Source organism: Hemibagrus wyckioides, linkage group LG26 (assembly GCF_019097595.1).
Source record: "Hemibagrus wyckioides isolate EC202008001 linkage group LG26, SWU_Hwy_1.0, whole genome shotgun sequence".
Lineage (NCBI taxonomy): Eukaryota > Metazoa > Chordata > Actinopteri > Siluriformes > Bagridae > Hemibagrus > Hemibagrus wyckioides.
The window spans coordinates 18,473,917-18,501,606 of record NC_080735.1 but is presented as its reverse complement, the minus strand read 5'-3'; the positions used below and the strand labels follow the sequence as shown (position 1 = coordinate 18,501,606).

Below are 27,690 nucleotides of genomic sequence, written 5' to 3'. Positions count from 1 at the left end.
TTTCATAGTTTTGAAATCTCCAGGATTGTTCTTATGTAGTATTTTCGAATGTAGAAAATAAATCCCTAAACAAAAAACATTGAATTAGAAGGTGTGTCCAAACTTTTGACTGGTAGTGTATATATATATGTACATGCTTTAAGGCGCATGTCTATTCATTCACATGTACTGTGATGTTTCTCTGTGTGTGTGTGTGTGTGTTTTAGCTGCTTCTGTTCCCATCTCTGAGCTTCACCCACAGTGGACGTCTCTCCTCTCTGGAGCTGATCACACACACTCTGAGCTCACACACACACGTCCGCTTCCAGGTGTACCGACCGCACTGCCAGACTGGATTACACCTGCTGCTGCCAGGTAGCACACACACACACACACACACACATTTAGTCTTTTTTCCTCAGACGAGAACACAAACTCCGCCCTCGTTTTCTACTGACGTGCACTTTGTTTTGTGTCATTTGCCTTTTTCCATTACACACCAGGTCATGAATCACAACAACTAAACTAGGTCCCTTCCCTCTGGACCACTCTCCTCATCCTGTCTCTACCCTTTTTCCTTTTACCCAGAGGTCTTTGCTTCTCCATGTCTGTCAATACCGCCAGACTCTCTCGAGGACAGAGAGTGTGTTCACTCCATTTTTTTATTGATCTTGGACAAAGAATGACAATGCATGTGGAATGTAGAGAATCTAAAGCATGAGAGAGAGAGGAAGTGACTGAGTTACAAAGTAGAAAAGGAAGAGAGAGAGTTTCTAGGAACGAGACATTGTGCAGTTATACATCTCTCTCTCTCATTGTTCTCACCGTTCTTCTTTCTGCCAGCTTTTCCAAACATTGTTCTATTCCTCCTTGACCTTCATATTCACTTTGTTACATCTTCATCTTCATCTATCCCCGCCACAACACTATGAAAGTTCTAAGATGGAAAGCTAAAGTCTGCAAGCTAAGCTACACCCAAATCCAGAGCAACAGAGAAACTGAGGGTTAAGGGCCTTGCTCAAGGGCGCAGCAGTGGCAGCTTGGTGCTCCTGGGATTTCACAACCTTCCGATCAATAGACCCATTCTTTTTTATCTGCTTATGTAACAGAGGTCAGCGGTAGGTGCTGTGCAGGTAAACCTCACTCCCCTGATATCAAGAGGCGCACTAGCGACTGATGCTAGTGGCTGCAGTCTTTATCCTCCTTGATAGTGTGCCCGCCTCCCACGCAGGAGACCCACTCGGAGTAGGTGCAAGTAGGACCCGCAGGGGTTACACTGGTGCCGTGACCTGGATGGAAGTGAGGTTTAGGAGGGTGAGTGTAATAGAGGCCAGCAGTAGGTGTTGTGCAGGTACACCTCACTCCCCTGATCTCAAGAGGTGCACTAGCAACTGACTGAGTGGCTGCAGTCTTTATCCTCCTTGTGAGTGCCGGAGACCCGCGTTCGAGACCCATTTGGAGAGGGTGCGAGTAGGACCCGCAGGGGTTACTCTTACAATTACTATTGTGCAAAACCCAGATAATAAGTTGCAGTAGCTGTTCTCTCACTTTCTCGTGAAGTTAATTATAAAAGAAATGCAGCTTGTTACCAAGAAACTGCAAAAACACAAAGTATTTAGACTGGAGACTCCTTCCATAAATGTCCTAACAGGAAACATCACCATATCATTAACTGCATGTGTTGCTTTGACAAAACAATAACAGTAATTCACTTATTGATAGAATTACATCATGTTGCTGGTCAATGAGCTGTTACTATGGAAACGCTAATGTATTAGAACTGAGGCCAAAAAGTCTTTATCATCACCACACATACCTGTACATTACAATATTCTTTTCTTCGCATATTCAAGCTGAGGAAGTTGGGGTCAGAGTGCAGGGGCAGATATGACACAGTGCCCCTGGAGCAGGGAGGGTTAAGTGCCTTGCTCAATTGCCCAACGGTGGGGCTTAGTGGTGCTGGGGCTTGAACCCTGAGCAACAACCCAGAGTCTTAACCATGAATCACCACTGGTTCGAGAGCATTGATATAAACCTGTAATTGGAAGCTGCACTACTGTCAGACACTCGGAATCCAAAGCTCAAGAGTGCTGTGGTAAAAATCCAAACCTTGAACCTATCCATGTTTATCTGTAGAAGCGTTTGTTTGTGACCCGACTTCAGTCAGGGCTTGTATCAAAGCTTTCAGTAAATGCTGGGTTTCCGACTGGCAATTACAAGTTTGGGAAAGATGTGAAAGCTTTTAACAAGTCAGAATCACATAGTACCATAATTCCAACTGTTCATCACAACTTGAGTACATACCTCTTTGGAAAGAGTCTAGACTACACTTGTTTGCTCGGCATACTTTTTTTCCAGACATGATTCTTCTCCAACACAAAGTGCCAGCCTTAGCATCTCTGAGTGAGTGATTAATTTGTTGTTTGAACCGCACAATAAAAGAAATAAAAGAAGAAGCTTTTATTATTAGTATCGCCTCACATACATTACAGCACAGTGGAATTCTTTTATTTGCACATGAAGCTGAGGAAGCTGGGGTCAGAGCGCAGGGGCAGCCATGATACAGCACCCTTGGAGCAGGGCTGGTTAATGGCCTTGCTCAATTGCCCAACAGTGGCGGCTTGTTAGTGCAGGGGCTTGAACCGCAACCTTCCAGTCAAAAACCCAGAACAATAATCATGTACCTTAACAAATGTGTGCTTTAGAAGTTCTCTTCAAAGCTGTGTTCATGGATTTTTTAGCTATCTTATTTAAGCTTTGAACTAAACTTTTAAAAATCTGGCATATAGTCATTATTCATAGTTGAAGTGAAACCAAAGTGAGGCCAGTTGCTCTATTAGATCTGGTAATGGCCCAAAGCACTGAGCTCAGAAAACTGAGGTCTTTCCTATGTACCTACCATAACTTACCTTACTTTATGGTTTGGTTAATGGACAACCAAAAGAACAAGAAGTTCCCTAAAGGCATATAAATAGGATAACAAACATGGATCAGTGAAATATTATAAACATGAAGTCAACCTCTTCCCTTTTCTATCTGTGATTTTCTTTTTTAAGGCTGCGGTGATCTCTGTGGTCCCATTGCTATGTGCCGGTCCCTGGACGCCTGGCCCAATGACACCACCTCCACCACTACTTCCTCATCTCCATCTCAAGCTTCACCCTGCCCTGTATGGCATCAGTGGTGTCCATTTGTGGGTTCCTGCCTGCCCTTGAGTCGCCCATGTCAGCCAGACTCATGCCCAAATTGCTCTGGGGTGGAACCCCTGCCCCCTGGCACCCTGCGCCCACACTACAGCCTGGTGGGAGAGGTCCTGTTCACCCTGCTACCTGGAGCCTCCACACACACACTGGTGAGATAACTTGGAATTCGAAAAGTCTGATATTTTTGTTTCAAATTTGAGAACTTTCAGCATTTAAAATAACCAACCAGGATACAACTACTTATGTTTGTTGATACCCCTGCTCTTCTTTAACTGTGGCTTTACCCCAGGTCCAGGAGGAAATTGAAGACCTCTTAGTTGTCCCAGGTGACTTCATCGCCCTTCAGCATGATGCCGGAACCTCTGGCCTACTGGAGTGCTCTCCTGACCCCTCTTCACCATGGAAGCAGAGCATTCTGGTCCAAAATCGGTCTGATTGGCTTGACTCTAATGAAACCCTGGAGCTGATTGGAGATGGAAAGTGGGTGGATGAGTTAATCTGCCCGATTAGGGTGCTATATGTTGGGCAGAATGAAACCAAATTGCGAGGTCCCTTTCTCAAAGCTGGCCTACCCCAAATGGGTGACTACAGCCTGGAAGTGATATCAGATGATCTTGACTACCCCATTGCTGCCTCCTGTTCAATCCATGTCATCCCACCTCTGGGCCTCACCTTGGTCTATCCAACCAACCTTAACGGAACAGTCTACTTCCTTCCTAATCAAACGCTGGTACTAGTCAAGGTTCATTCTGAGCACAGTGCTATGATTGGGTGGCAAGGCAGCAACAAAACCATCCCTTTTCAAAGGTTTTGCCCACAAGAACTGGAGTCCAGAGTGGTTGAATGCAAGACAGACATGTCAAACAATGATACCCTGTTTGCCTGGCTGGACCTTGAACTGGGCTCCACACCAGGGCACACCAAGTTGGTCCTACATGCCAAAAGTGAGTTAACTGAGGCTGTTCTGGAGATTCAGGCAAGGGTGGAGGAGCCATTGCGAGGGCTACAGATTCAGCCCCATCCTGCCCACAGGGTCCTGATGGAAACTGTAGTGGTAAGCACACTGTGAATCTCATTAGAACTTTTGAAATCAATAAAGATGACAGTATGATGACAATATGATGGATGGGGCATGGTTGTAATTCTGTTTTGTCAGTTTTGTCTAATCATTTGAAGCTCTTCACAAGAGACCTATCTCATTAATCTTCATGCATATTAATGCTCTCGGACATGTTGCTCATAGCCTTCTCTTCATCACATCTATCTTCCTCTTTGGAAAAGATGCTTATTGTCCCTCTTTTTTTCGTTCTTCTTCTGTAATCATCACTTCTCTCCTTTTGACATTTGTATTAGTGGTGAGGTTCATGTCTCTAATCATCAGCTCTCTAGCTGGGTCATGAAAAGGTTTGCCCTATTTCTTGTCTCATTAATGTATTCTATTCTAGAGTTACACAGCATCTGTGGAAGGAGGAACGGACCCCTCATTCCGATGGACAGTGGACGACAAACCGTACTTCACATATTACAACACAGTACTCAACATCATCTACCAGAACGCCGCTGTCTATAAACTCACAGTGAGAATCTGCCTGACTAATAACATTCATGACATGTTGAAGGACAGTTTTTATTTGAGTTCAAACTGAAATAGTTCAGTGGCTTCAAGGTCTGAGATTAAATATTCTAAAAAAAACACATTTCTGTCTACATTAGCAGGGTTTTCAGATTTATGAATTGCTAATATTTACTGATCTGCACTCGTTTTTTTGTCCGTGAAGTTTAGCTAAAGTTTGGTTTCGGCTTCTTAGGTAACGGCTTCCAACCACGTGAGCAACCTAACGGAGGATTTCAATGTGACCGTGGATAAAATGAACCCCATGAGCGAGATCACCGTCCGGGGCGTCCCTGAGATTGTGACGCAGGGCGAACAGCTGACCCTGTCTGCTTCAGTGGAGGTGGACATTTCGGTGGACGCCACTTTCCTGTTAGTTCCGTAACCGTATGGTCAACTTTGTTGTATAGAACTTCTAAGTACGTGAGGTTCATGTAAAAGAAAAGTCCACTTCCACTGGGAATAGTCCAGCACTTTTCCACTGGCAAACTTTGTGACTGAAAGAGAGAAGTTTAAGTTATAGATTTAGATATCAGATCTCAGTAGTGGGATCACTTCAGAGACAGAGATGATCAAAGAGAATTTTGGTTCAAAATAGCTTCACAGCTTCACATCCATCTTAATTATTTAAAGTCCTACACCATCAAAAGCATGACTAAGCTCTTGTCTTCCTGTCTCTTGTCTTGTTCAAACACGCATTATGTTGGACTTTTCTAATCCAAGCCTTAATACGATACTTTTGTAAACTGATTAGAAGTCGAGTGCGTACAATTTCCAGAATGAAAGATGCTTTGTGTTCTTCTGTATATTCTGTATGTGCTTTTTGTATCTGATGAGTTGCTGTGTCTCAGGTGGTTGTTCGCAGATGGCGATAAAATGGAGAATCATTTCAAACCACCTTACGTTGCCCTGTATCAGAGCCCTGATCCATCAAAAAAACAGATTTTCCTGCAGCATGAAGTCAAATACACGTACAAACAACCAGGTAGATATCTCATGGAAAATAAATTGCATGGAATAAACAAGTGGTCTGAACATATTCCAGAAACCAGCTGCTCATTTTCTACTGCAGTTACTGAAAATGCACCAACTCTTTCTCCTTTTTTTGTTTTTTTTTTTTACAGGAGAATATAACCTGAGAGTGTCTGTCTTCAACCGCTATGAGAATAAAACCCACAAACTCGACGTGTACGTGTTCAGCATTCTAACTTCGGTGGAGATCAACACCGAACCAGAGCTCCTGCAAGCTGAAAAGCCTGCTGCATTCGAGGCTCATCCTTTACCATCCCCTTACGGAATCATCTACACTTGGGATTTTGGTGACAACTCCACCTTACAGCAAGGGCGTGAGCGAAGGGTCTATCATGCCTATGCACAAAGTGGCACCTACACGGTCTGCGTGAACGTTAACAACACTGTTAGTAGTAAAGACAGCTGTAAAGTAATCATAGTGTATGAAGACATTGACGGTTTGGAGGTTAGGACATCTGCTCCCACTGAGTTCAACACCCCTACAATCGTTGTGGCTACTCTGGAAGCAGGCAACAATGTCAGCTGGAGTTTTTCCATGGGCGATGGGACTGTTCTCATGCGTTCAGAACCATGGGTTGAACACACCTATGTCAAAGATGGAAACTACACAGTCAATGTAACTGCAAGCAACGCCATCAGCTCAAAATGGGAATCCATACATGTTCAGGTGTTTGTGCTGCAGGTGTTGTGGTTGGAGCCTTCTGGGTGCGTTCAGGAAAAAAAGGATATCAACTTCTATGCTCTTGTATCAGGAAATGCATCATCTCATCAATATATGTGGAGTTTCGGGGATGGAACTGCCAATGAAACGCGATATGGAACCCCTACTATAACACACTCTTACCAAGGAAGTGGGAATTACCATCTTTCTCTCCTCATGTCGAGTAATGTGAACAAAGCGAATTTCTTTAATTGGATCTGTGTCCAACCTGAAGTCTCCAATGTGACTCTTGAACTCTCCAGCAGATTTATCAGACTTGGAGAGGACAGCTGGTTTACCGTCACCGCTTTTCCGGAATTTGACTACACCTACTTGTGGGATTTTGGGATCAGTGACTCAAAAAGTCAGATTACAGGTGGAGACAGGATGGTTTTTACTTACAAAAGCCCAGGTCTGTATATAATAACTGTAACTGTCCTTAACAACATTTCACACAGCATAAGCAGTGTGCAAGTTGAAGTGCAGCAACCTGTCGGCTATTTGTTTATACGGCATAATGGAACAAAGGGTAAAAACCTGGCCTTGAGGCAGGACTACACCTTCATAACATATTCTGACTCAGATACTGTTGCCTACAGTTGGGACTTTGGGGATGGGACAGTCCTTACAGGGCACAATGTGACACATGCCTACAATTCCTCAGGTATCTTTGACATCTGTGTTACAGGTAAGAATGATGTGAGCGAAAATAAAAGCCAAATTCTTGTTACGGTTTTAGCCCCTATTCAAGGACTTTCAGTCAATGCCAGCCTTGTGAATGTTCCTTTGAATGCAACAGTACACTTTGAGACCCATCTTGACCAAGGAGATCATGTGCGTTACTCGTGGATTCTTTGTGACCGTTGTACCTCCATTCCAGGCACACACCCTATGTACTACACCTTTCGCTCTGTTGGAATGTTCAATGTAATCGTAACTGCTGAAAATGACATCAGCACTGCTCAGGCTAGCATTTACATATTTGTACAACGGGAGCTGGAAGGTTTACAGATAGTGTCTGATGAGATTGGGGACAGCTGCTGTTTTGCCACCAACCGCATCCTGCACTTGCAGGCTGTGCTAAAAGATGGCACTAATATGTCTTTTAACTGGAACCTTCTGAAAGAATACGAAAATACTGTTGCTCTCAATCTCACAGGCAAGAACATAGAACTCAATTATTCCACACCTGGACCTTGCGAGGTCTTCTTGAAGGCCACCAATTTGCTCGGCCAACTAATTGTTAACCGCACTATTGAATTTCTTGATCCTGTTGGACAACTAGTTCTGGAGGCTTTCCCAAACCCCACAGCCATCAACACCATCACCAACATGACTGTGTTTGTGAATACAGGCAGTGATCTGCAGTATAAATGGTGGATAGATGATGATCCGTTGCGATTTAATGAGCCTTCCATCTGGCATGCTTTTGAAAGTCCAGGTCTAAAGACAGTAAATGTGGAGGTTTCAAACCAGGTTAGCAAGGAGATGGCTTCAGTACAGCTCAGTGTCCAAGAACCAGTTTTTGGGGTTACCTTCACCACAACCAATGTCACTGAGCAGAACTTTATTGCCTCTGGAGTCAATGTATCTCTCTCTGGCCATGTCCAAACTGGATCGAATGTGTCCTGGATGTGGCTCTTGCCAAATCATGCAAAATCAAGTCAGCAGTCCACATACTACATATTTTCATACCCAGGAACATTCACAGTCACTTTGAATGTCTCAAATGACATTAGTAGTGAGGTGCTAGCTCGTGACTTCACTGTGCAAGACAGAATTCAGGGGCTTGAGTTCAGAGCCAGCAAGAAGAATGTTGCAGTTGGTGAGAATGTGGAGTTCACCATCTCTGTCGCATCAGGCACCTCAGTTAGCTACACCTTGAGCATTAGCGGCGATGCAACCGTCTACCCCAACCTTACCTATGTACACCAGTTCAGCAGAGTAGACAACTACTATGTCAATCTGACTGCATGGAATCAGATAAGCTCAGAACGGAGGAACATGCATATATGTGTCTCGGAACCCATCACCAAACTTACCATCTTAGACTGCTGTGAAGACGCTATACCTGTGGGTGTTCCCAAGACCTTTGAGGCTCACATACAGTCTGGCAGCCCTGTGACATACCTATGGACCTTTGATCTTCATCATGGAGCTAAAACAACCATGTTGGATCCAAAAGCCACATATGTACCTGAGGAGCCAGGTTTGCTGACCATCAGTGTGAGTGCCTTTAATGCACTTAACATTCAAAATGAGACCAAGAATGTGCTTGTCCAGAATATCCTTAAGTCCGCCATCTTAGAGGCTCAACCTCAGGACACCTTTATTAACAAGACAGTAATCTTTCAAGCACGAGTTTCCCCACAGTCCAACTCTCTCAGATACCAGTGGGACTTTGGAGATGGAAGCCCGGACCTCCTTTCTGATACTTCTGTTGTCAGTCATGTATATTCTTTACCTGGCCACTACATAGCTAAAGTCAACATCAGCAACCTGGTTAGCTGGATTACTGCTTTCTTTGAGGTGAACATACGTGTACTAGAGTGCAGCGAACCAGAAGTCCAGGTGGTTCAAGCTCCAAGGATAGCCATCTGGCGTTCCAAACCAGCGTTAGTCGAAGCAAAGGTGGATCTCAAAGGCTGTGTTCGCTATGGTGCCGAATATCTCTGGGAGATCTTCTCAGCATCTCACTGCCAGGAATTTGAAAACCATTTGACGCCACCATTTAAAGTCCATCTTCCCGCAGAAGTCGATGTCCGGAGGCTGCAATTGTCCATACCCAAGATGACACTTCCTGCCAAAAACTACACCCTGATCTTTTCCCTGTCTTACAAAGGAATTCCCTTGAAAAAGGCTGCCTGTCTTCAGCTCTCGGTGATGTCCGCCAAGTTGGTACCTATCATTGAGGGTGGAACCTATCGTGTGTGGTCCAAAACTCAGGACCTACAACTGAATGCAAACCAATCCTATGATCCCAACCTGGACCTGGACAGTCAGACCCTGATCAATTACAACTGGGAATGTGTCAACACTTCTAAGGTAAGAATTACAACCTGTTTTATATTAATAACTTTAAGAGGGGGTCAGTAATACAAAAATGCAGTTTGAAATGTTTGTTTTTTTGTGGTGAAAGAGGAATAAAACACTTACAGACATGCTGTTATTGGAAAATATTCAACTAACAGTAACTCGGGTCACATCACGCCACCCTAACACCGAGTCCCCAAGAATTCTATTACTTACATAACCAAACTTTTAGCCACTTATTTGTGGTTGAATATAGCCCTTAAAAGTCTAAAGCTCACAGCACAGCGTAGCTGGTGAGCATTACCCACCACAGGATAAAGAGCGCAGATACTTGCCCAGTAAAATCACTGGAAAAGATAATTAAGGCTGATTTATTTTCATTTTCCTCTTTCTCTTTGCCTCTTAATATGGCCACAGAGAGATTGTCTGCTCCTGCTTGGCTTGTCTTTTTCCCAACCTTTGCCTTCTCTGTACAAAAAAATGAAGATTACTGTGGTGTGCGCTCTCCTTTCCTGGCAGGACTCAGGCAGTGGGATTTTTTTTTTTTGGATGTTCCAGTTTAACATCTAAACATTTTGGAATGCTGGAAAATGCCAGTCATATGGAGAAAGTGGGTTTCTACTTACTAAGTGGACTTTTAGTGTAAACTTCGGATGCAAGGTTTAAGGATTTTTTTTTTAACTAAAGTTAAAAACAAATATTGATGAACTTATTTGTGAACTGATAAATATAACAGTGAACAGTTAACTTTAGATAACTGAACGAAATTCCGGATAAAAAGTTCAAATCCACAGAACCTACTGGATATTATTTAAGAAAATATGCCTCGGCATCAGTGTCGACCTTAATCTTATATTTCAGAGCTGAGGGACGAAATGAAATGACGCGTAACCCTAAAAAGCAGAAGCAAAATAAAGAAAGGAAATGGTTTATATATTTTTTTTCTCTCTGAGACGTTCAGAGCTCGCCGTAGCTCCTCCGATTAGATGGATAAAGGAGATGGATGTCTGGGAGCCACAGAGACAAAACAGGAAATGGCAGATACATCAGTGGTGCGATGAGGACCTTCAACAGCTTAAAGAGAGATTTCTTGGGTAGAAGTGCATCAGGAGGCGCTTCTCCGGGTCGAGGCAATAGTTCAGAGTGATATTATAGTCATTTAACGATTTTCTGCTCTAAAAAATTTAACTGATAAAGGAATTAATGTAACAATAAAAAATTCTCCAAAGAAAGTCAAAAAAATATCTGGAATAATACATAAAGATACAAAAGTGTGTTTAAAAATATGATATTATAATATTATATCATATTATTATTTTATTACATATTTTTTTAAATAATTAAAAACCCCGCCCCTTTTTTCTTTCAGGGAGCCTCTCACTGTTCGACTCTGAACTTCAGACTGGGTCCAAAGGATCTGGTCATCTCCGGATCAGAGCTGGAGGTGGACGTGGACTACACCTTCCGTCTGACCGTCAGCAAAGACGGCATGTCTCCGGAATCCACCACCCAGAAGGCGAGTGCTCATTAGCATGTTAATTTAACATGATGGACTTGAATTAATCTGCAGGTTTGATCATTTTCCCTGGCACTGAACGTTCTCTGTGTACAGTATGAGTCATTAGCGTCATTCACCGCAGACTTAATTGAACCTGAGTCACAGGTACATCATGATTCAATAGCCGTGTTAATAGAAATGACTAGAAGCCTTGATCTGTGGTCTCGCCTCCTTTTAGTAGTCCATTAGTATCCATTAGAAATGCTGAAAAATGTTTAAAAACTCTATTGAAGGTACTTTTACATAGGATGAAGCTAATTGTTTTAGAGGTCTAGGCTAAAATGGGGTTGCTTTTGTGCGCGCACACACACACACACACACACTCACACACACAATTTGCATGACAAGCTTACAATCATGTAGATGTTCCGTTGTAGATTCTCCGAATCTCTTTCTCGCTGATCATCCTTCCTTTATTTCAGCCTTTTCTTCTCTGTCTATTGAGTTCCTTATAGAAAATGCAGAAAAGTTCCTCAGTTCATTTGCATTCTGAAAGCCAGAGACCCAGAAACTATGATTTATTTTTTTGCACTTCCTTTAAAATGTGCTTGAAATCCAATTAATGTCCTGTCTTGCTTTTTTCACCTTCCTTCAGTGTTTGGAAAAGGCCATGATGTCCAGAGCCCATAATTATATTGGTGATGAGTCAGAAAGAAAAGGAAGAGAAATAAAAAAAAAAATAATGAAGGGTCTGAGTAAAAAAAAAAAAAAAAAAGGTTGTGGGGGTTTGCAAGGCAGATAAAAAAAAACAGGCCAGGAGAAGGAGTGTTTGTGTGGTGATGTTATAAGCGTTTGTGTGGTGATGTTATAAGCGTTTGTGTGGTGATGTTATAAGCGTTTGTGTGGTGATGTTATAAGCGTTTGAGTGGTGATGTTATAAGCGTTTGAGTGGTGATGTTATAAGCGTTTGTGTGGTGATGTTATAAGCGTTTGAGTGGTGATGTTATAAGCGTTTGAGTGGTGATGTTATAAGCGTTTGAGTGGTGATGTTATAAGCGTTTGTGTGGTGATGTGGTGATTTTACTCTCTAAAACATCTTTTTTCAGTAGTTTTTTCCCCTTTTTATTTTTTCCCAGCTTTTCTCTACCAAAATGGCTCATCTCAGATTATTACCCATAATCCTTTACGCTCTGGCTATTTCCAAAGCCTTTGTAAGCAGCTGCTTATTTTGTTGATTTAGGTTCCGCTTCTCGTGAGCCGAGCAAACAGAACTAAATCTGAAGAACATGGAGCTAAAAATTAGCAAACCCCACCAGGAATCATTTGTGTAATGCACATCCGTGACTTATTAGCATAAGGTAACAAGATAAGTACACAGTGGAACCTCGGCATAGGAATTGTTCCGGAAAATTTGGAAAAACGAATTTTCCCATAAGAAATAATGTAAATGCAGATAATCCTTTCCAGCCACACAAAAATGTGACCCAAGAAATATGACCAAAGAACTGACCCAAGCCAAGTTCTTCTTAGCCGGCGTTCGGTTCAGTTTGTTTGTATGCCGAAAATGCCTTGTATGTTGATGCAAAATGCAAAATTTAAATTCTTTAGGTGAAAATTGGTAAAGGAGGGCATTCATATGCAGAGGTTCCACTGTATGTCACATCCTCAGCTTAATAAGGCGTGATCATCATGTTGTGTCCGGGCGAAGGAGGCCGCTTTAAGCCTCTATGTTAGAATTAATGCAGACCTTCGTCTGGTCAGTCACGTAGACCTTCTCGATTTAACGTCTCGGCGCTTTTTCTGCTGAGACTCCTCACAAGTGTTCTCGTGAAGCATCTGCCAATATTTCCCCCTCTCTCTCTTCTCCGTTATCTGTCCAATTTTAGACGAATTTAAGAGGCAGCACTTGAAAGGATTGAGGATTGCACTAATTTTTTCACGAGAATGTCCTCCTCTCACGAGACATTAAACACTATAGACACACGGTTACGTGAAAAGCACAACCTTCTTTGTTTGAGATCTCAACAAAGTACCTCAGTGAAATGTGACATGGTTTAATCAGTACCTGAAATTCAAATCTCTGGATTCTGATCAGGAAAGATTCCAGAATCCAGCATTTTTCAGACGTTGGTTAACCACCGAAACCTAAAAGAACCCTTGAAGAACCCATTTCTCCCCATCGGTGCATTATTTCTGATGTTTTTTTTCCTGGATTCAGAGGTAATGTAGCACTGTAGGCTGTACTGATGCACTCTGTTGTTTAGTCCATTTCTGTTCATCCTGTCCTTTATTTGCCATTCTTGCAGCACTGACGCCGGAGCAACTGTACCAACAATGAGGCAGAAATGCCGATTACAGCCATCTACCTAACTGTATCTTTTCTTCCTCAGGTGTTGGTGAAGAGTGGCCGCATCCCCATCGTCTCTCTGGAGTGTGTGTCGTGTAAAGCTCAGTCTCGTTATGAGATCAGCCAGAACTCCTACGTCTACCTGGCCGGGACCTGCAGCAACTGTCAGGGTTCCTACAGAGGGGTGAGAGGCACCTGATTATCCCCATCAGCGACACCATTTACTGTGGAGCTTAGACGTTTAATACACTTCAGCACAAACGTTTACATCTGCTTCCTGTTAAAAGGATGAATCACTCAAAGATTTAAACTGAGTAAAAATAATAATTTTTTACTCAGTACAAAAATACTTTTATCTCCCGCTGTGTGTTCGACTTGTTTGTGAATCTCACAGGCAGCTATTTTTTCCTTCTCCAGTTCTGAGACAAGATCGATATTTTCTGTCTAACTAATTCTGTTATTCTGACTATTAACTCAGCAAACCCGAGTCTGGTCATTTTAAGTCTGGAGCATGTCAGAATGTTCTGCTGTTGTAATATCTAGGCTGGATATCATAACTGACCTGCAGTAGAGAAAGATTTTGAAACAAACATAGATAAAATGGTGGGGAGTGTAAACATTTGCACACTAAAGTGTCGATAAAAACAACGTTCAATATGAGTTCAGTTTCATCTTAGAAACTTAGAACAAATCTCGTGTTCATCGGTTTGGTCGAAGTACCAGCAGCAATTCCGTCTCAATCTCAAGTGCAAACACTAATTACCATATTTATTCGTGTTTTTATGCAAGGTTTTCAATTCCAGTACAGTGGAACCTCGGCATACGAATGCTCTCCCTTACGCATTTTCGCCTTAAGAATTGCAGGAAATTTGCATCGACATACAAAGCATTTTTGGCATATGAACCAACCGAATGCTGGCTAAAGTTGTGTGTACGCCGAGACCCGTTCGTGGGCGGTCTGTTCTATTTTTAGCCTAAGCTTGGTGGCATGACTTCCTGTGAGGAGCCTTGACATGGAATGCTTGGCTTGGGTCAGTTCTTTGTAAGCAGCTGTACAGTGTAGCACAGCTAGCGCAAAATGGAAGTGTATTGGTTTAACAAATCTAAAAACAGACAAGGTTTGATGAAAGGGAATTATTATCCAGAAAGTAGGGTTACAACAATGCCTTGAGGATTGTCTTGTCTTAATTCTCAAGCACCTTTTTTGTACATTGTGTATATAATAGCATATTTCATTTCTGTTTATTTCTCTTGTGTAATCTGAAGCAGTCTCTGGCAAAAGAATTTCCTTCAGGATTAATAAAGTTCTATCTTACCTTACCTTACCTTACCTTACCTTATCAAAGATTTGAAAGCTTAAACCTGCTTTCCACTGGTCTTGTCTCAGGGAACCTCCAACACTCTAATTATCGTTCCAGTGACCTCATGCAACGCTGAAGCTTATAGCAGATATCCTAAGGGAATGCTGGGAATAGTGCTATGACCTCACCAGTCCCAGTGACAGGTGTGAGGTCTGTATTTGGTCTCAGTGAGTCAGCTTTCAGCCTCACAGGTGAAAAAGTCTGTGTGTTATACATTTTTTTTAAAACAGACAGATACACAGAGATTAGGTCATGGGAGAAGGAGATCAGTCAAATCACTTCATCCCCTCCAAAACATTCTTCTTCTTCTGTAAATGTTTACTTTAGCATGTTATGTCATGGCTCCGGAATGAAACCGGCAAGGAAAACCCGGGACAGTGCAGGGAGTGATGTCATCATTATGATGTGATGTATTCCACATGGCACTGAGGTTAGCAGTCTAAGCGAGGACACAGTTATATAAGGAATAAAACACTCTGCGATGTGCTATTGGAGGAAAATAATCAACTATGGAATGGTGTGAAGAAGCAGAGTTACTATGCCCAACCTGAAGTTGATTATTTTCTCATAACAGCATGCCCCAAGGTGTTTTAATCTTCTTGTAGTTGTATCACAGGTGAAGCTAGTTCTGGTTATCAATAATGTTATATCAGTGCTGATGCTGGAAACTCCTTCCATTAATAATCGTCTCACACTGACACACTGTCAGGACCTCCACAGACTGTTAGCGCAGTCAGAACTCGATGCTAAATGTGCCCTATTTGTGTTTTTCCTTAGCGCTGGACGGCAGTAAACCATCGCAGTGAGCCACTGGTTCTGGACCTGAACACCACCACAACAGGCCAGGACAGCATGAATCTGGTGCTGAGGAAGGGGTCACTGCGAGACGGGGACTCATACGTGTTCAGTTTGCATGTCACCGATGACAGCATGGAGGAGGAGGGCGTGGCCAACATTGAGCTCCACCCTAACCTGCCACCTGGCGGGGGGTCGTGTTCACTGTGGGCCGACGGCAAGGGGCCAGAGGTGCGGACGCTGCTGGAGAGAGTACACTTCAATTGTACAGGTGAGAAAAGTGGATCAAAAAGATGTGGACTAAAGACAGGTAGACAGACAGGTGAGACAGGTGGAAATGAACAATGGCAGATAAAACCTGGACTGAAGACTACCTGTTGAGATGGGTGAGACAGGTGAAGCAAGAACGTGTGATACCATGTCAGGAGAGTTGTGGACTGTAGACAGGTAGATGGACAGGTGAGACAGATGGAACAAGAATGTGTCGGTGGATAGATGGACTGGTGGAGCAAGAAAGATTGGACTGACCACAGACAGACAGACAGACAGACAGACAGACAGACAGATAGATAGATAGATAGATAGATAGATAGATAGATAGATAGATAGATAGATAGATAGATAGATAGATGAGGCAAAAATGTGTGGATGGACAGATGGACAGGCAAAGCAAGAATGAGTGGACTGAACACAGATAGACCAATAGGTGAGACAGATGGAGCAAAAATGTGTTCTGTCATATCTGAAGAGACCAGGACTGTAGATAGGTGCAATAGGTGGACAGGTGAGACGGGTGGACATTGATACCATATCAGCTGAGATGTGGACTAAAGACAGGTAGAACTCCTGACACAGTGACAGGTATGTCCGACTGTAGACAGATACCCCGACAGATGAGAGAGATGGAACAAGAATGTGGGGACTGAAGAAGGGTAGATGGAGAGGTGAGACATGGACCGGAGACACATAGATGGACAGATGAGAAAGCTGGACCAAATACAGGCCAATGGTGAGAAGGTGGAGCAAAACTGGAGGGGTGAGTCTCAGGTGTGACTAGTGACTCAAAGCATCAAAGCAATTGATGAACCTTACATATGGACATTTGCAGAGACACACATCTTCATGCTGGTCCTGTCCTGGTCTCTCATGTCCTTTAGGCTACACTGATTCAGACGAGACAGAGTCTCCGCTGGTCTACAGCCTACTGGTGTTGCGTTGCTTTAAATTCTACTGTGAAGATTTTTGCGTGTATAAAGGAACCAGTCCGGTACATTCCACCTTCCTTCCACCTGGATTACGCTCCGCCCAGTACAGGGTCTCAGTGTCCATCACAGTGGAGGACCACCAGGGGGCATCCATCACCGCCCTCAACCAGTGAGTCATTGTTTTGTCTCTCTCTGTTTTTTTAGACCAATCAAGCAACTTCTTGAATATCTACAGCTGATTTTTAATTCGCTAATTGTGTTTATTTTCTACAAAATATGCTTTGGTCTTATCCGTTGAGACCAAGATCCTTTGTGTGACCTTATATACCCCCTAATCTTGCTCTACTTTATTCTACTTTATGTCTAAAATCTTACAAGTCATGACCTTACTTTATAGGAGCAGTTTGTAACTTTTTAGAGATGCCTTCTGAAAGCCTAAAACAGACTCCCCTGGACGATCCCCCTGGGAGTCATGTGGGTCACGGCTTTAGGCTGTGTCCCAGTTCACCTGCTTTCTCTTTACAGTAGTTTGCTTCACCACTGATGGCTGGGCTGTGCTCCAAATCCCTAGGCTGAAACTCTACATGTGTAGTAATACCTTTGTGTGTGTGTGTGTGTGTGTGTTTTGTGCATTAGGACCATGACGGTGATGTTGCCACAGATTCCGGCTGGATTCAGCAGTCTGGCTCACTGGTTGAGCGTGATGACGGACAACACTCTGAACGAGCTGCTGAAACAGGGTGACTCCCAGCGTGTCCGCGAGCTCTCACTCGCCTTCATCACCGTGCTCAATGGGGTCAGACTCTTCCGTTAATCTGTCCATCCTTCCATATATCCGTATATTAACTCTTCCTCTTCCACAGAGGCTAAATCCTGTTTGGTTGTGTCCATGTTGATGATTGAATGTCTTTGTCATGTTCCACTCCACAGTGGTCATCATCAATTTTATTTGCTTTGTGTGTATACCGAATTTGGTGTATATGTCCTTTGTTAAATGTGTGTGTGTGTGTGGGTGCAGTATGAGCAGGGTGTGCAGTATGGAAGCAGTGTGTCGAAGCAGGAAAGGCAGTACAGAGTGAGTGTGAGAGGAAACATCACCCGAGCTCTGACATCACTGGACCTCAACACCGTCAGTGACATCCAACAGACCTCAGCTGCTCTCGCCCAGTGCACGGTGAGACACACACACACACACACACACACACACAGAGTGTGATAGAATGCAGGAACCAATTAGTGGATGGTGAGCTTAAATTCTGAAAATGATTAAACTAGACTGAATAAAAAATAAAGAAAAGTGAGGTCCTTTAATTATTTAACACTGTGTGTGTGTGTAGGCTGTGAGTCGGGAGTTTGTGTGTGAGGAGTGTCAGAACAGCACGTTGAATAAGCTGGAGTCCATGCTGGAGATCCTCCAGACGGACACCAAGCAGGGCACCGTGACTCCCACAGAGATCGCAGACAACATCCTCAACATCATGGGTGAGTTACACAACACCGAACCCTTCCTCTCTTCACACACACCGTCTGCTTCGTTTCTGCACAGCATTGCAGGTTATGAGTGTCATTAACACGGTAACACGTGCGGTCTTCCGACAGCTGTTGTAATTTGCCTCCGTTTGCACGTGCAGTTAATTGGTTCAGTAGGTGTGAGTGTGTGCGCGAATGCACCTCTCTCGCTCACATGTACACCTCTGAGGTGAAAGAACAGCACATATGGCTGATTATAGGTTCCACAGAGCTTGCGATGATTCACGACTAATAGCAGCAGCTGGTTTTGTAAAAGGCGATTTTGTCTGCAGGCGTTAATTAGCGAGCTTTATAGCACTTCAGAATCACAGACGGGGTATGATGGGGCAGCCCGCTGAAGGTGGGAATTAGCAGGTGGCCAATAATGTGTCTTTTAATAAAGCTTAATAAAGTTGGGAAGTGAAACAGTGCGAACGTTGTTCTGCAGGGGATCTGATCCAGCAGGTGAGTGAGGCAGCGTCGGTGTCGCTGGAGGAGTCGGAGGATCGCGGTACACCGCATCTACCGGATCAGCCGCACCCACTGCGCGTGGCCGCCAAAGCCTACACGCTGTCCTCGGAGCTCATGCGCATCCTGATGCTGTCTCGTGTGCTGAACGAGGAGCCGCTGATCCTGCGCGGAGCCGAGATAGCGGCCGCAGGGAAACGTGCTGACCCGCTCAGCTTGCTGTGCTACGGCTCGAGCGACGCCCCCGAGTGCCGCCGCTTCTCCATCCCCAGGGCCTTCAACTCCAGCCTGGGGACCAGCCTGAGCACCAGCGGGGCCGCCAGTGAGGGCATCGTGCAGCTGCTCTTCCAGGTGGAGCCCAACCCCTTCCCTTTCAACTACGTCCCTAACTACACTGTGTCCACCGAGGTGGCATCCATGGAGTTCCGCACCGTCAACGGCTCCCAGATCCCCATCGCCGACTTAGACGAGAGCCAGGCCATCAGAGTCGCGCTGAACAACGGCACCGCGGCAGGACTGGACGGAAACAGCACAGGGGTCAAGCTGGTTCCGGCCGGGGCGGTGAACGTGAGCAGGTGTGGCTCTGTGATCGTTAAAGTGAGCACAGGGAACAACAACCGGAGAGCCGGAGTCTATGTCCAGCTCAACTTTACCATACTGGAAGGTAATTATACACCCTGGACACCAGGGGGCAGAAGTTCACTCTCTCTCTCTACGACTATAGTTTATAGCTGCTATAATGTAAACAAACTTGTCTGTTAATAAAGTTTCATTATGTTAACATTTTTAAAATGATGTAAATTAAAATTGCTGTAAATCTTGTGCTGTTATCTGAAAATGATTCACTTCAGGCTGGTAACAGTAGCCCCGGGATGTTGATTATTTTCCTGTAACAGCATGACTACAGAGTGAATCAGCTTCTGCTGTGGAAAATATTGACGTGTGCTGATAATAACAGCAGTTCATTCTGAAGACTTTCCACTTCTGCAGCTTCTGAGCGTTTATTTTCGTCTTGTTTAAACGAACTAGCGTGCAGGGGTTCTCTCTCAATGTGTGTGTGTGTGTGTGTGTGTGTGTGTGTGTGAGACGATAATGGAGATTCAGCTTTCATCCTTCGTTTCTCTCTGGTTAATAATTAGAGGTGCAGTTTTCTCTAAATTGCATTTGCAAATGCAAACAAGGTTTTCCGCTCTTGCAGATTATTTTCTTTGCGTGTGTGTGTGTCTGTGTGTCTGTGTGTGTGTGTGTGTGTGTGTGTGTGTGTAATCTTTACTTCCAGGTTCTCCAGATGCACAAGAGTCAGACCTGTCCATCATGGCTTACCTGCACACCTCTGATAAGCCTAATGAGTTCAGCAGCACAGACAGGAAGCGCATCACCCTCAGCATGCTGCAGGGGCAGAGCCTCGACCATCAGCTCTATACCTTCTTCCTGTCTCCCATGTAAGAACGGGTTTAAACGGGGTGTTCTGTCTCTCTCCTTCCATCTGTCTTTCTCTTTCTCTCTCTCTCTTTCAACCCTTCCCTCTCTCCCCCTCTCTCTTTTTTATTACCTCTGTCTGTCTCTCTCTCAATCCATCACTCTCACTCCCTCCCTCTCTCTCTCTCTCTCTCTCTCTCTCTCTTACTACCTCTGTCTGTCTGTCTGTCTCTCTCTCTCTCGATCCCTCAATCTCATGCCCTGTTTCTCTCTCTCTTTCCCTCACTCCCGCCCTGCCTTCTTCTCACTCCATATCTCTCTCTCTCCCTCTTACTCCCTCTCTCCCTAACACTCAATCTCATGCCCTGTCTCTCCCTCTCTCTCTCTCGCTCTCTGTTTTTGTTGATGAAGGTGTTTAATGTTCGATGTGATCTACGTCACTTGTCTCAGGTGTAAGTCTGAACATGAACCTGTGACAGGATGCTGCTGGTTTGTAATCCCTGTGTCATGTGTGTGTAGCCTGTACGACACCACGCAGGATCACTTCATCAACGTGTCGGCCGGCTGCACTCCTGATTGGCCGGTTCGGATCCGTGTGGAGGTGGGCGTGTTCATGGTGCTCTGTCAGTACTTCAGTGAGCTCGGGCACATGTGGCGTACAGATGGGATGATGCCCCTGCCGGAGACCAGCGCGGGGCAGGCGGTGTGCAGCACACGCCATCTCACCGTCTTCGGCGCCAGTCTGTTAGTCCCGCAGCATGCCATCAGCTTCACCGTGCACGTGAGTGACCCTGAGAACCAGCGGATTATGAATATTAATGACCGTCTAATTAATATTTACATTATTACATCAATCACACAAAGGTGAAGGAAAATTATTGGAATTTTTTCTTTTAATTTTTATTTGTTTTTGACATTATAATTTGGATCATAAGCGTGTAACCGTAAGTTTTTGTGTGTTCAGGATCCTCCGGTCAGCCGCAGTCTGGTGGTGCTGCTGGTGTGTATGGTGTGTTTGCTGAGCTACACTGTAGCCGCTGCCGTGCTCAGGAAACTGGACCAGCTGGACCTGAGACGAGCCTCGGTGGTGCCGCTGTGTGGGAAAGACGGACTCTACAAGTACGAGATCCAGGTCAAGACCGGCTGGAAACGAGGGGCAGGTGAGGGGGCGGGGCTGAAAGGTCAGGTCGTACTGCTACTTCCTGTTACGTGAGGGTTCTTCCTGCTCAGTACTCGTGGATCCGCTCCCTGTTCTCTGACAGTAATAAGAGCTCCATTTCAGGCACCACGGCCCACGTGGGTATCAGTCTCCATGGCAGCGAGAGCCGCAGCGGACACCGTCACCTGGACCGAGTCGGAGCTTTTACACGCAACAACCTGGACATTTTCCACATTGCCACTGACTCCAGCCTCGGAAACCTCCTCAAAATCCGAGTGTGGCATGACAACAAAGGTGCCAGTCCCACTCCAGCTGAATAGATTAGACTGGTTCTAACTTCATATATGTACTTACATACTGTCTGTCTGTGTCTGCCTGTCTGTCTGTGTCTGCCTGTCTGTCTGTCTGTGTCTGTCTGTCTGCCTGCGTGCGTGCGTGCGTGTCTGTCTGTCTGTCTGTCTGTCTGTCTCTCTCTCTCTCTCTCTCTCTCTCTCTCTCTCTCTCAGGTCTCTCTCCAGCCTGGTTGCTGCAGTATGTGCTGGTGAAGGATTTGCAGACAGGAAGCTCATATTTCTTCCTGGTGGAGGAGTGGCTCTCTGTGGACAATGAAAAGACAGACGGCAGGGTGGAGATAGAGGCGGAGCCTTCAGGTAAAGCCGAGAGCCTTTTTTACCTTTTTACCTTTTTTCCAAATGATTGGTTCAACAATTTTACATATCACCCCGGCTAACTATAAGTTAGTAGATTTTATGAATAATGATGTTATTTACAGAATTGATGTTATTCACTCTCAGGAATTATTCATTGTTTTTTCATCTTCTTTCACCTTCTGCCCTTACAGAGGAGGTGGAGCTTCACTACTGGCCCCGCCTCCTCACCTGGGAGCTCCAGAGAGCGGTGAGTGATAGTCACCTGTGGCTATCCCTGTGGGATCGACCCCCGCGCAGTCCCTTCACCCGCCTGCAGAGGGCCACATGCTGCTCTGTGTTACTCCACCTCTTCATTCTCGTCAACACCGTCTGGTATGCCACAGTCACCTACGTCAAGAGGTACAGCCTTATCACACACACACACACACACTGTATTAAAGTGTGTACAACATGTAAATTGAATATAAATTTAAAACTGGCATTAACATAGTGGTTATAAGTTATTCACTTACATGTGGAACTGATGAGGTGTTATAAGTGATTATAACACACTATGAGATTTAATTAGATTTTTGTCTTGTTGTAGTAAGCATGTATAATGCATTATAAGATTTCATTAAGATTGTTATTCAACAAATTGTAACAGAGACACCCTGGAGTTGATATAAGATATAAGTGAATATAAATCAGTATTAACTCTGTGTGTGTGTGTGTGTGTGTGTTTCAGCTTTGTCCCCATATCAGAGCAGGTGTCTCTGAATGCAGAGGTTGTGGGAGTGGGCGTGGTCAGCTGTCTGGTGGTGTATCCAATTTACCTGCTCATTTTCTGTCTCTTCAGACTCAGCCGGAGCAAGGTGACTCTCTCTCTCTCTCTCTCTCTCTCTCTCTCTCTCTCTCTTTCTCTCTATTTATATATAAAATAGAATATACATATTTACTAAAATTGTGTGTGTGTGTGTGTCAGGTCTTAGTGGAGCAGATCCCTCCTCAGGTAGACCAGGAGTCTCTGGAAATCGATGACTTCTTAGATAACTCTCTCACCGGAAGCTCCTTCCTCATTTTCAACGGAATCACAGAGGTGAGATGAAAGGAGGCGTGGCCTCTACATGCAACTGTGGGTGGTTGTGAGAGAGGTGTGGTCTCTGTGTCTGCTAGTCTTTGTGAAGGAGGCATGGTTAGTGTGTCTGCAAGTCTTGATGATGGAGGCGTGGACTCTGTGTGTGTCAGTCTCAGTGAAGGAGGCGTGGCCTGTGTGTGTGTGTCTCAGTCTCAGTGAAGAAGGCGTGGCCTCTGGGTGTGTGTCAGTCTCAGTGAAGGAGGCGTGGCCTCTTGGTGTGTGTCAGTGTCAGTGAAGAAGGTGTGGCCTTTGTGTGTGTCTCAGTGAAGGAGGTGTGGCCTCTGTGCGTGTGTCAGTCTCAGTGATAGAGGTGTGGCCTCTTAGTGTGTGTTAGTCCCAAAAAAGGAGGCGTGGCCTGTGTGTCTGTGTCAGTCTTAGTAAAGGAAGCATGGGCTTTGTGGGTTACAGTCTCAATAATGGAGGCGTGGTCTGTGGGTGTGTCATTCTTAGTACAGGGGGTGTGGCCTCTACACATTGTATTGTATTGAATAACTGAATAAATCTTTAATGCTTCATATCAGATGAAACATCAGGATTCCGCCTGCGTGTTAATGACCCTGAACTTCTCACTCCACCTCTCTTTAAATATATTCATGAACCTGTTTTGTGTTGCTTAAATTTATCACCATTCCCCAGAGCAGGCGGAGGAACCGGCGCCTGGGTCTCACTGCACCTCTGAGCCCTTCTGGGACAGAACCTACATTAAAGTGTGAAAAAGCTGCGTGATGTGATGTGATGTAGCGTGATGTGATGTGATGTAGCATGATGTGATGTAGCATGATGTGATGTAGCGTGATGTGATGTGATGTAGCGTGATGTGATGTAGCATGATGTGATGTAGCGTGATGTGATGTAGCGTGATGTGATGTGATGTAGCGTGATGTGATGTGATGTAGCGTGATGTGATGTAACGTGATGTGATGTAGCGAGATGTGATGTGATGTAGCGAGATGTGATGTGATGTAGCGAGATGTGATGTAGCGAGATGTGATGTAGCAAGATGTGATGTAGTGTGATGTGATGTGATGTAGCGAGATGTGATGTAGCGTGATGTGATGTAGCGAGATGTGATGTAGCGTGATGTGATGTAGCGTGATGTGATGTAGCATGATGTGATGTTATGTAGCGTGATGTGATGTGATGTGATGTAGCGTGATGTGATGTAGCGTGATGTGATGTTATGTAGCGTGATGTGATGTGATGTAGCGTGATGTGATGTAGCGTGATGTGATGTAGCAAGATGTAATGTAGCGTGATGTAGCGAGATGTGATGTGATGTAGCGTGATGTGATGTAGCAAGATGTAATGTAGCGTGATGTAGCGAGATGTGATGTGATGTAGCGTGATGTGATGTGATGTAGCGTGATGTGATGTAGCAAGATGTAATGTAGCGTGATGTAGCGAGATGTGATGTAGCGAGATGTGATGTGATGTAGCGTGATGTGATGTAGCGAGATGTGATGTGATGTAGCGTGATGTAGCGTGATGTGATGTAGCGTGATGTGATGTAGCGAGATGTGATGTAGCGAGATGTGATGTAGCGAGATGTGATGTAGCGTGATGTGATGTGATGTAGCAAGATGTGATGTAGCGTGATGTGATGTAGCGAGATGTGATGTAGCGTGATGTGATGTAGTGAGATGTGATGTGATGTAGCATGATGTGATGTAGCATGATGTGATGTAGCGTGATGTGATGTGATGTAGCATGATGTGATGTAGCGTGATGTGATGTGATGTGATGTGATGTAATGTGATGTGATGTAGCGAGATGTGATGTGATGTAGCGTGATGTGATGTAGCGAGATGTGATGTGATGTAGCGTGATGTAGCGTGATGTGATGTAGCGTGATGTGATGTAGCGAGATGTGATGTAGCGAGATGTGATGTAGCGAGATGTGATGTAGCGTGATGTGATGTGATGTAGCAAGATGTGATGTAGCGTGATGTGATGTAGCGAGATGTGATGTAGCGTGATGTGATGTAGTGAGATGTGATGTGATGTAGCATGATGTGATGTAGCATGATGTGATGTAGCGTGATGTGATGTGATGTAGCATGATGTGATGTAGCGTGATGTGATGTGATGTGATGTGATGTAATGTGATGTGATGTAGCGTGATGTGATGTGATGTAACGTGATGTGATGTAGCGAGATGTGACGTAGCGTGATGTGACGTGATGTGATGTAGCGTGATGTGACGTGATGTGATGTAGCGAGATGTGATGTAGCGAGATGTGATGTAGCGAGATGTGATGTAGCATGATGTGATGTAGCAAGATGTGATGTGATGTAGCATGATGTGATGTAGCGTGATGTGATGTAGCATGATGTGATGTAGCAAGATGTGATGTAGCAAGATGTGATGTGATGTAGCATGATGTGATGTAGCGAGATGTGATGTAGCGAGATGTGATGTAGCATGATGTGATGTAGCAAGATGTGATGTGATGTAGCATGATGTGATGTAGCGTGATGTGATTTAACGTGATGTGATGTAGCGAGATGTGATGTAGCGTGATGTGATGTAGCGTGATGTGATGTAACGTGATGTGATGTAGCGAGATGTGATGTAACGTGATGTGATGTAGCGAGATGTGACGTAGCGTGATGTGACGTAGCGTGATGTGACGTGATGTGATGTAGCGTGATGTGATGTAACGTGATGTGATGTAGCGAGATGTGATGTAGCGTGATGTGATGTAGCGTGATGTGATGTAGCGAGATGTGATGTAGCGTGATGTGATGTAGCGTGATGTGATGTAGCGTGATGTGATGTAACGTGATGTGATGTAGCGAGATGTGATGTGATGTAGCGTGATGTGATGTGATGTAGCATGATGTGATGTAGCGAGATGTGATGTAGCGTGATGTGATGTAGCGTGATGTGATGTAACGTGATGTGATGTAGCGTGATGTGATGTAGCGAGATGTGATGTGATGTAGCGTGATGTGATGTAGCGAGATGTGATGTGATGTAGCATGATGTGATGTAGCGAGATGTGATGTGATGTAGCATGATGTGATGTAGTGTGATGTGATGTAGCGTGATGTGATGTGATGTAGCGTGATGTGATGTGATGTAGCGTCATGTGATGTAGCGTGATGTGATGTGATGTAGCGTGATGTGATGTAGCGTGATGTGATGTGATGTAGCGTAATGTGATGTAGCGTGATGTGATGTAACGTGATGTGATGTAGCGAGATGTGATGTGATGTAACGTGATGTGATGTAGCGAGATGTGATGTAGCGAGATGTGATGTGATGTAGCGTGATGTGATGTAGCGTGATGTGATGTAGCGTGATGTGATGTGATGTAACGTGATGTGATGTAGCGAGATGTGATGTAGCATGATGTGATGTAGCGAGATGTGATGTGATGTAGCATGATGTGATGTAGTGTGATGTGATGTGATGTAGCGTGATGTGATGTGATGTAGCGTGATGTGATGTGATGTAGCGTGATGTGATGTAGCGTGATGTGATGTGATGTAGCGTGATGTGATGTAGCGTGATGTGATGTAGCGTAATGTGATGTAGCGTGATGTGATGTGATGTAACGTGATGTGATGTAGCGAGATGTGATGTGATGTAACGTGATGTGATGTAGCGAGATGTGATGTAGCGAGATGTGATGTGATGTAGCGTGATGTGATGTAGCGTGATGTGATGTGATGTAACGTGATGTGATGTAGCGAGATGTGATGTAGCGTGATGTGATGTAGCGAGATGTGATGTAGCGAGATGTGATGTGATGTAGCGAGATGTGATGTGATGTAGCGAGATGTGATGTAGCGAGATGTGATGTGATGTAGCATGATGTGATGTAGCGAGATGTGATGTGATGTAACGTGATGAAGGCTGAGTCAGGTTTGTTGTGCCGCTGCAATGACTTCCCACATCTTTCACTCTATTTCTTCTCCAGACGTACTCAGAGGAGACCAACATCGACCTCCCGACGCCTTCCTCCAAAAGGTGAGCCGCTTGTTTCCACGGCAACAGTCATAATGACCGGCATATTTTAGTGCTGGATGAAAGAGGTATTCAGACACATCATCATCATCATCATTATCATGAGTCAGGTCATTATGTGATGGAATGAGTGCATCATTATGTCTGATTGGTGTTTGATTTGTGTGTGTGTGTGTGTGTGTGAGGGTAAGAAGCAGAGAAGGTGAGAACCTGCTTTAACTTTTCTCTCTCTCTCTGAAGGTGGAGCGTCCCAGATGCCGACTGGCCGGACGTGGCGAGCGAGCCGTCCATCGAGATGGGGGCGGGACTTCCTCCTCGTCTGAAGCGAGGTCAGGGTAGCAGGCACCTCGGCGTGGACATGACCTTTAACCCAGAGGATGACGAGACGGTGGTGGGACATGACTACAGGAACAAATACTTCACGTCTTCAGGTACCCTGGCATGTGGATGACCACCTCGTTGACTTTAGCTCTGCTGAGACCCTGGTGAAGATGATGTCACTGATGATGTAACTTCCTTTTCGATTAAGCATGTGTTGCAGCTAAAGCTCAGGGTTTATAAAAGTGAAGTTCCATCGTTTGCAGACTTGAGTTCCTGTAGTTGTAAAAGGATCCCTGACTGCTTGAAAGG

The 27,690-nt window shown here is 44.7% G+C and overlaps 1 protein-coding gene across 1 annotated transcript in view; it reads left to right on the top strand.

Annotated features, from left to right (window-relative positions):
• pkd1a (polycystic kidney disease 1a) overlaps window positions 1-27,690 on the top strand; it is an 82,948-nt gene that overhangs the window by 42,179 nt on the left and 13,079 nt on the right. The window contains exons 10-34 of the mRNA XM_058380581.1: window positions 207-354; window positions 3,036-3,331; window positions 3,472-4,236; window positions 4,628-4,759; window positions 4,991-5,166; window positions 5,646-5,779; window positions 5,919-9,571; window positions 10,929-11,075; window positions 13,448-13,588; window positions 15,543-15,831; window positions 16,718-16,934; window positions 17,402-17,561; window positions 17,784-17,939; window positions 18,103-18,247; window positions 18,723-19,406; window positions 20,022-20,184; window positions 20,681-20,942; window positions 21,126-21,321; window positions 21,444-21,614; window positions 21,827-21,970; window positions 22,162-22,369; window positions 22,698-22,824; window positions 22,935-23,048; window positions 27,014-27,063; window positions 27,301-27,491. Coding sequence (XP_058236564.1) covers window positions 207-354; window positions 3,036-3,331; window positions 3,472-4,236; window positions 4,628-4,759; window positions 4,991-5,166; window positions 5,646-5,779; window positions 5,919-9,571; window positions 10,929-11,075; window positions 13,448-13,588; window positions 15,543-15,831; window positions 16,718-16,934; window positions 17,402-17,561; window positions 17,784-17,939; window positions 18,103-18,247; window positions 18,723-19,406; window positions 20,022-20,184; window positions 20,681-20,942; window positions 21,126-21,321; window positions 21,444-21,614; window positions 21,827-21,970; window positions 22,162-22,369; window positions 22,698-22,824; window positions 22,935-23,048; window positions 27,014-27,063; window positions 27,301-27,491 — 8,869 coding nt within the window. The remainder of the gene's footprint in view (window positions 1-206; window positions 355-3,035; window positions 3,332-3,471; window positions 4,237-4,627; window positions 4,760-4,990; window positions 5,167-5,645; window positions 5,780-5,918; window positions 9,572-10,928; window positions 11,076-13,447; window positions 13,589-15,542; window positions 15,832-16,717; window positions 16,935-17,401; window positions 17,562-17,783; window positions 17,940-18,102; window positions 18,248-18,722; window positions 19,407-20,021; window positions 20,185-20,680; window positions 20,943-21,125; window positions 21,322-21,443; window positions 21,615-21,826; window positions 21,971-22,161; window positions 22,370-22,697; window positions 22,825-22,934; window positions 23,049-27,013; window positions 27,064-27,300; window positions 27,492-27,690) is intronic.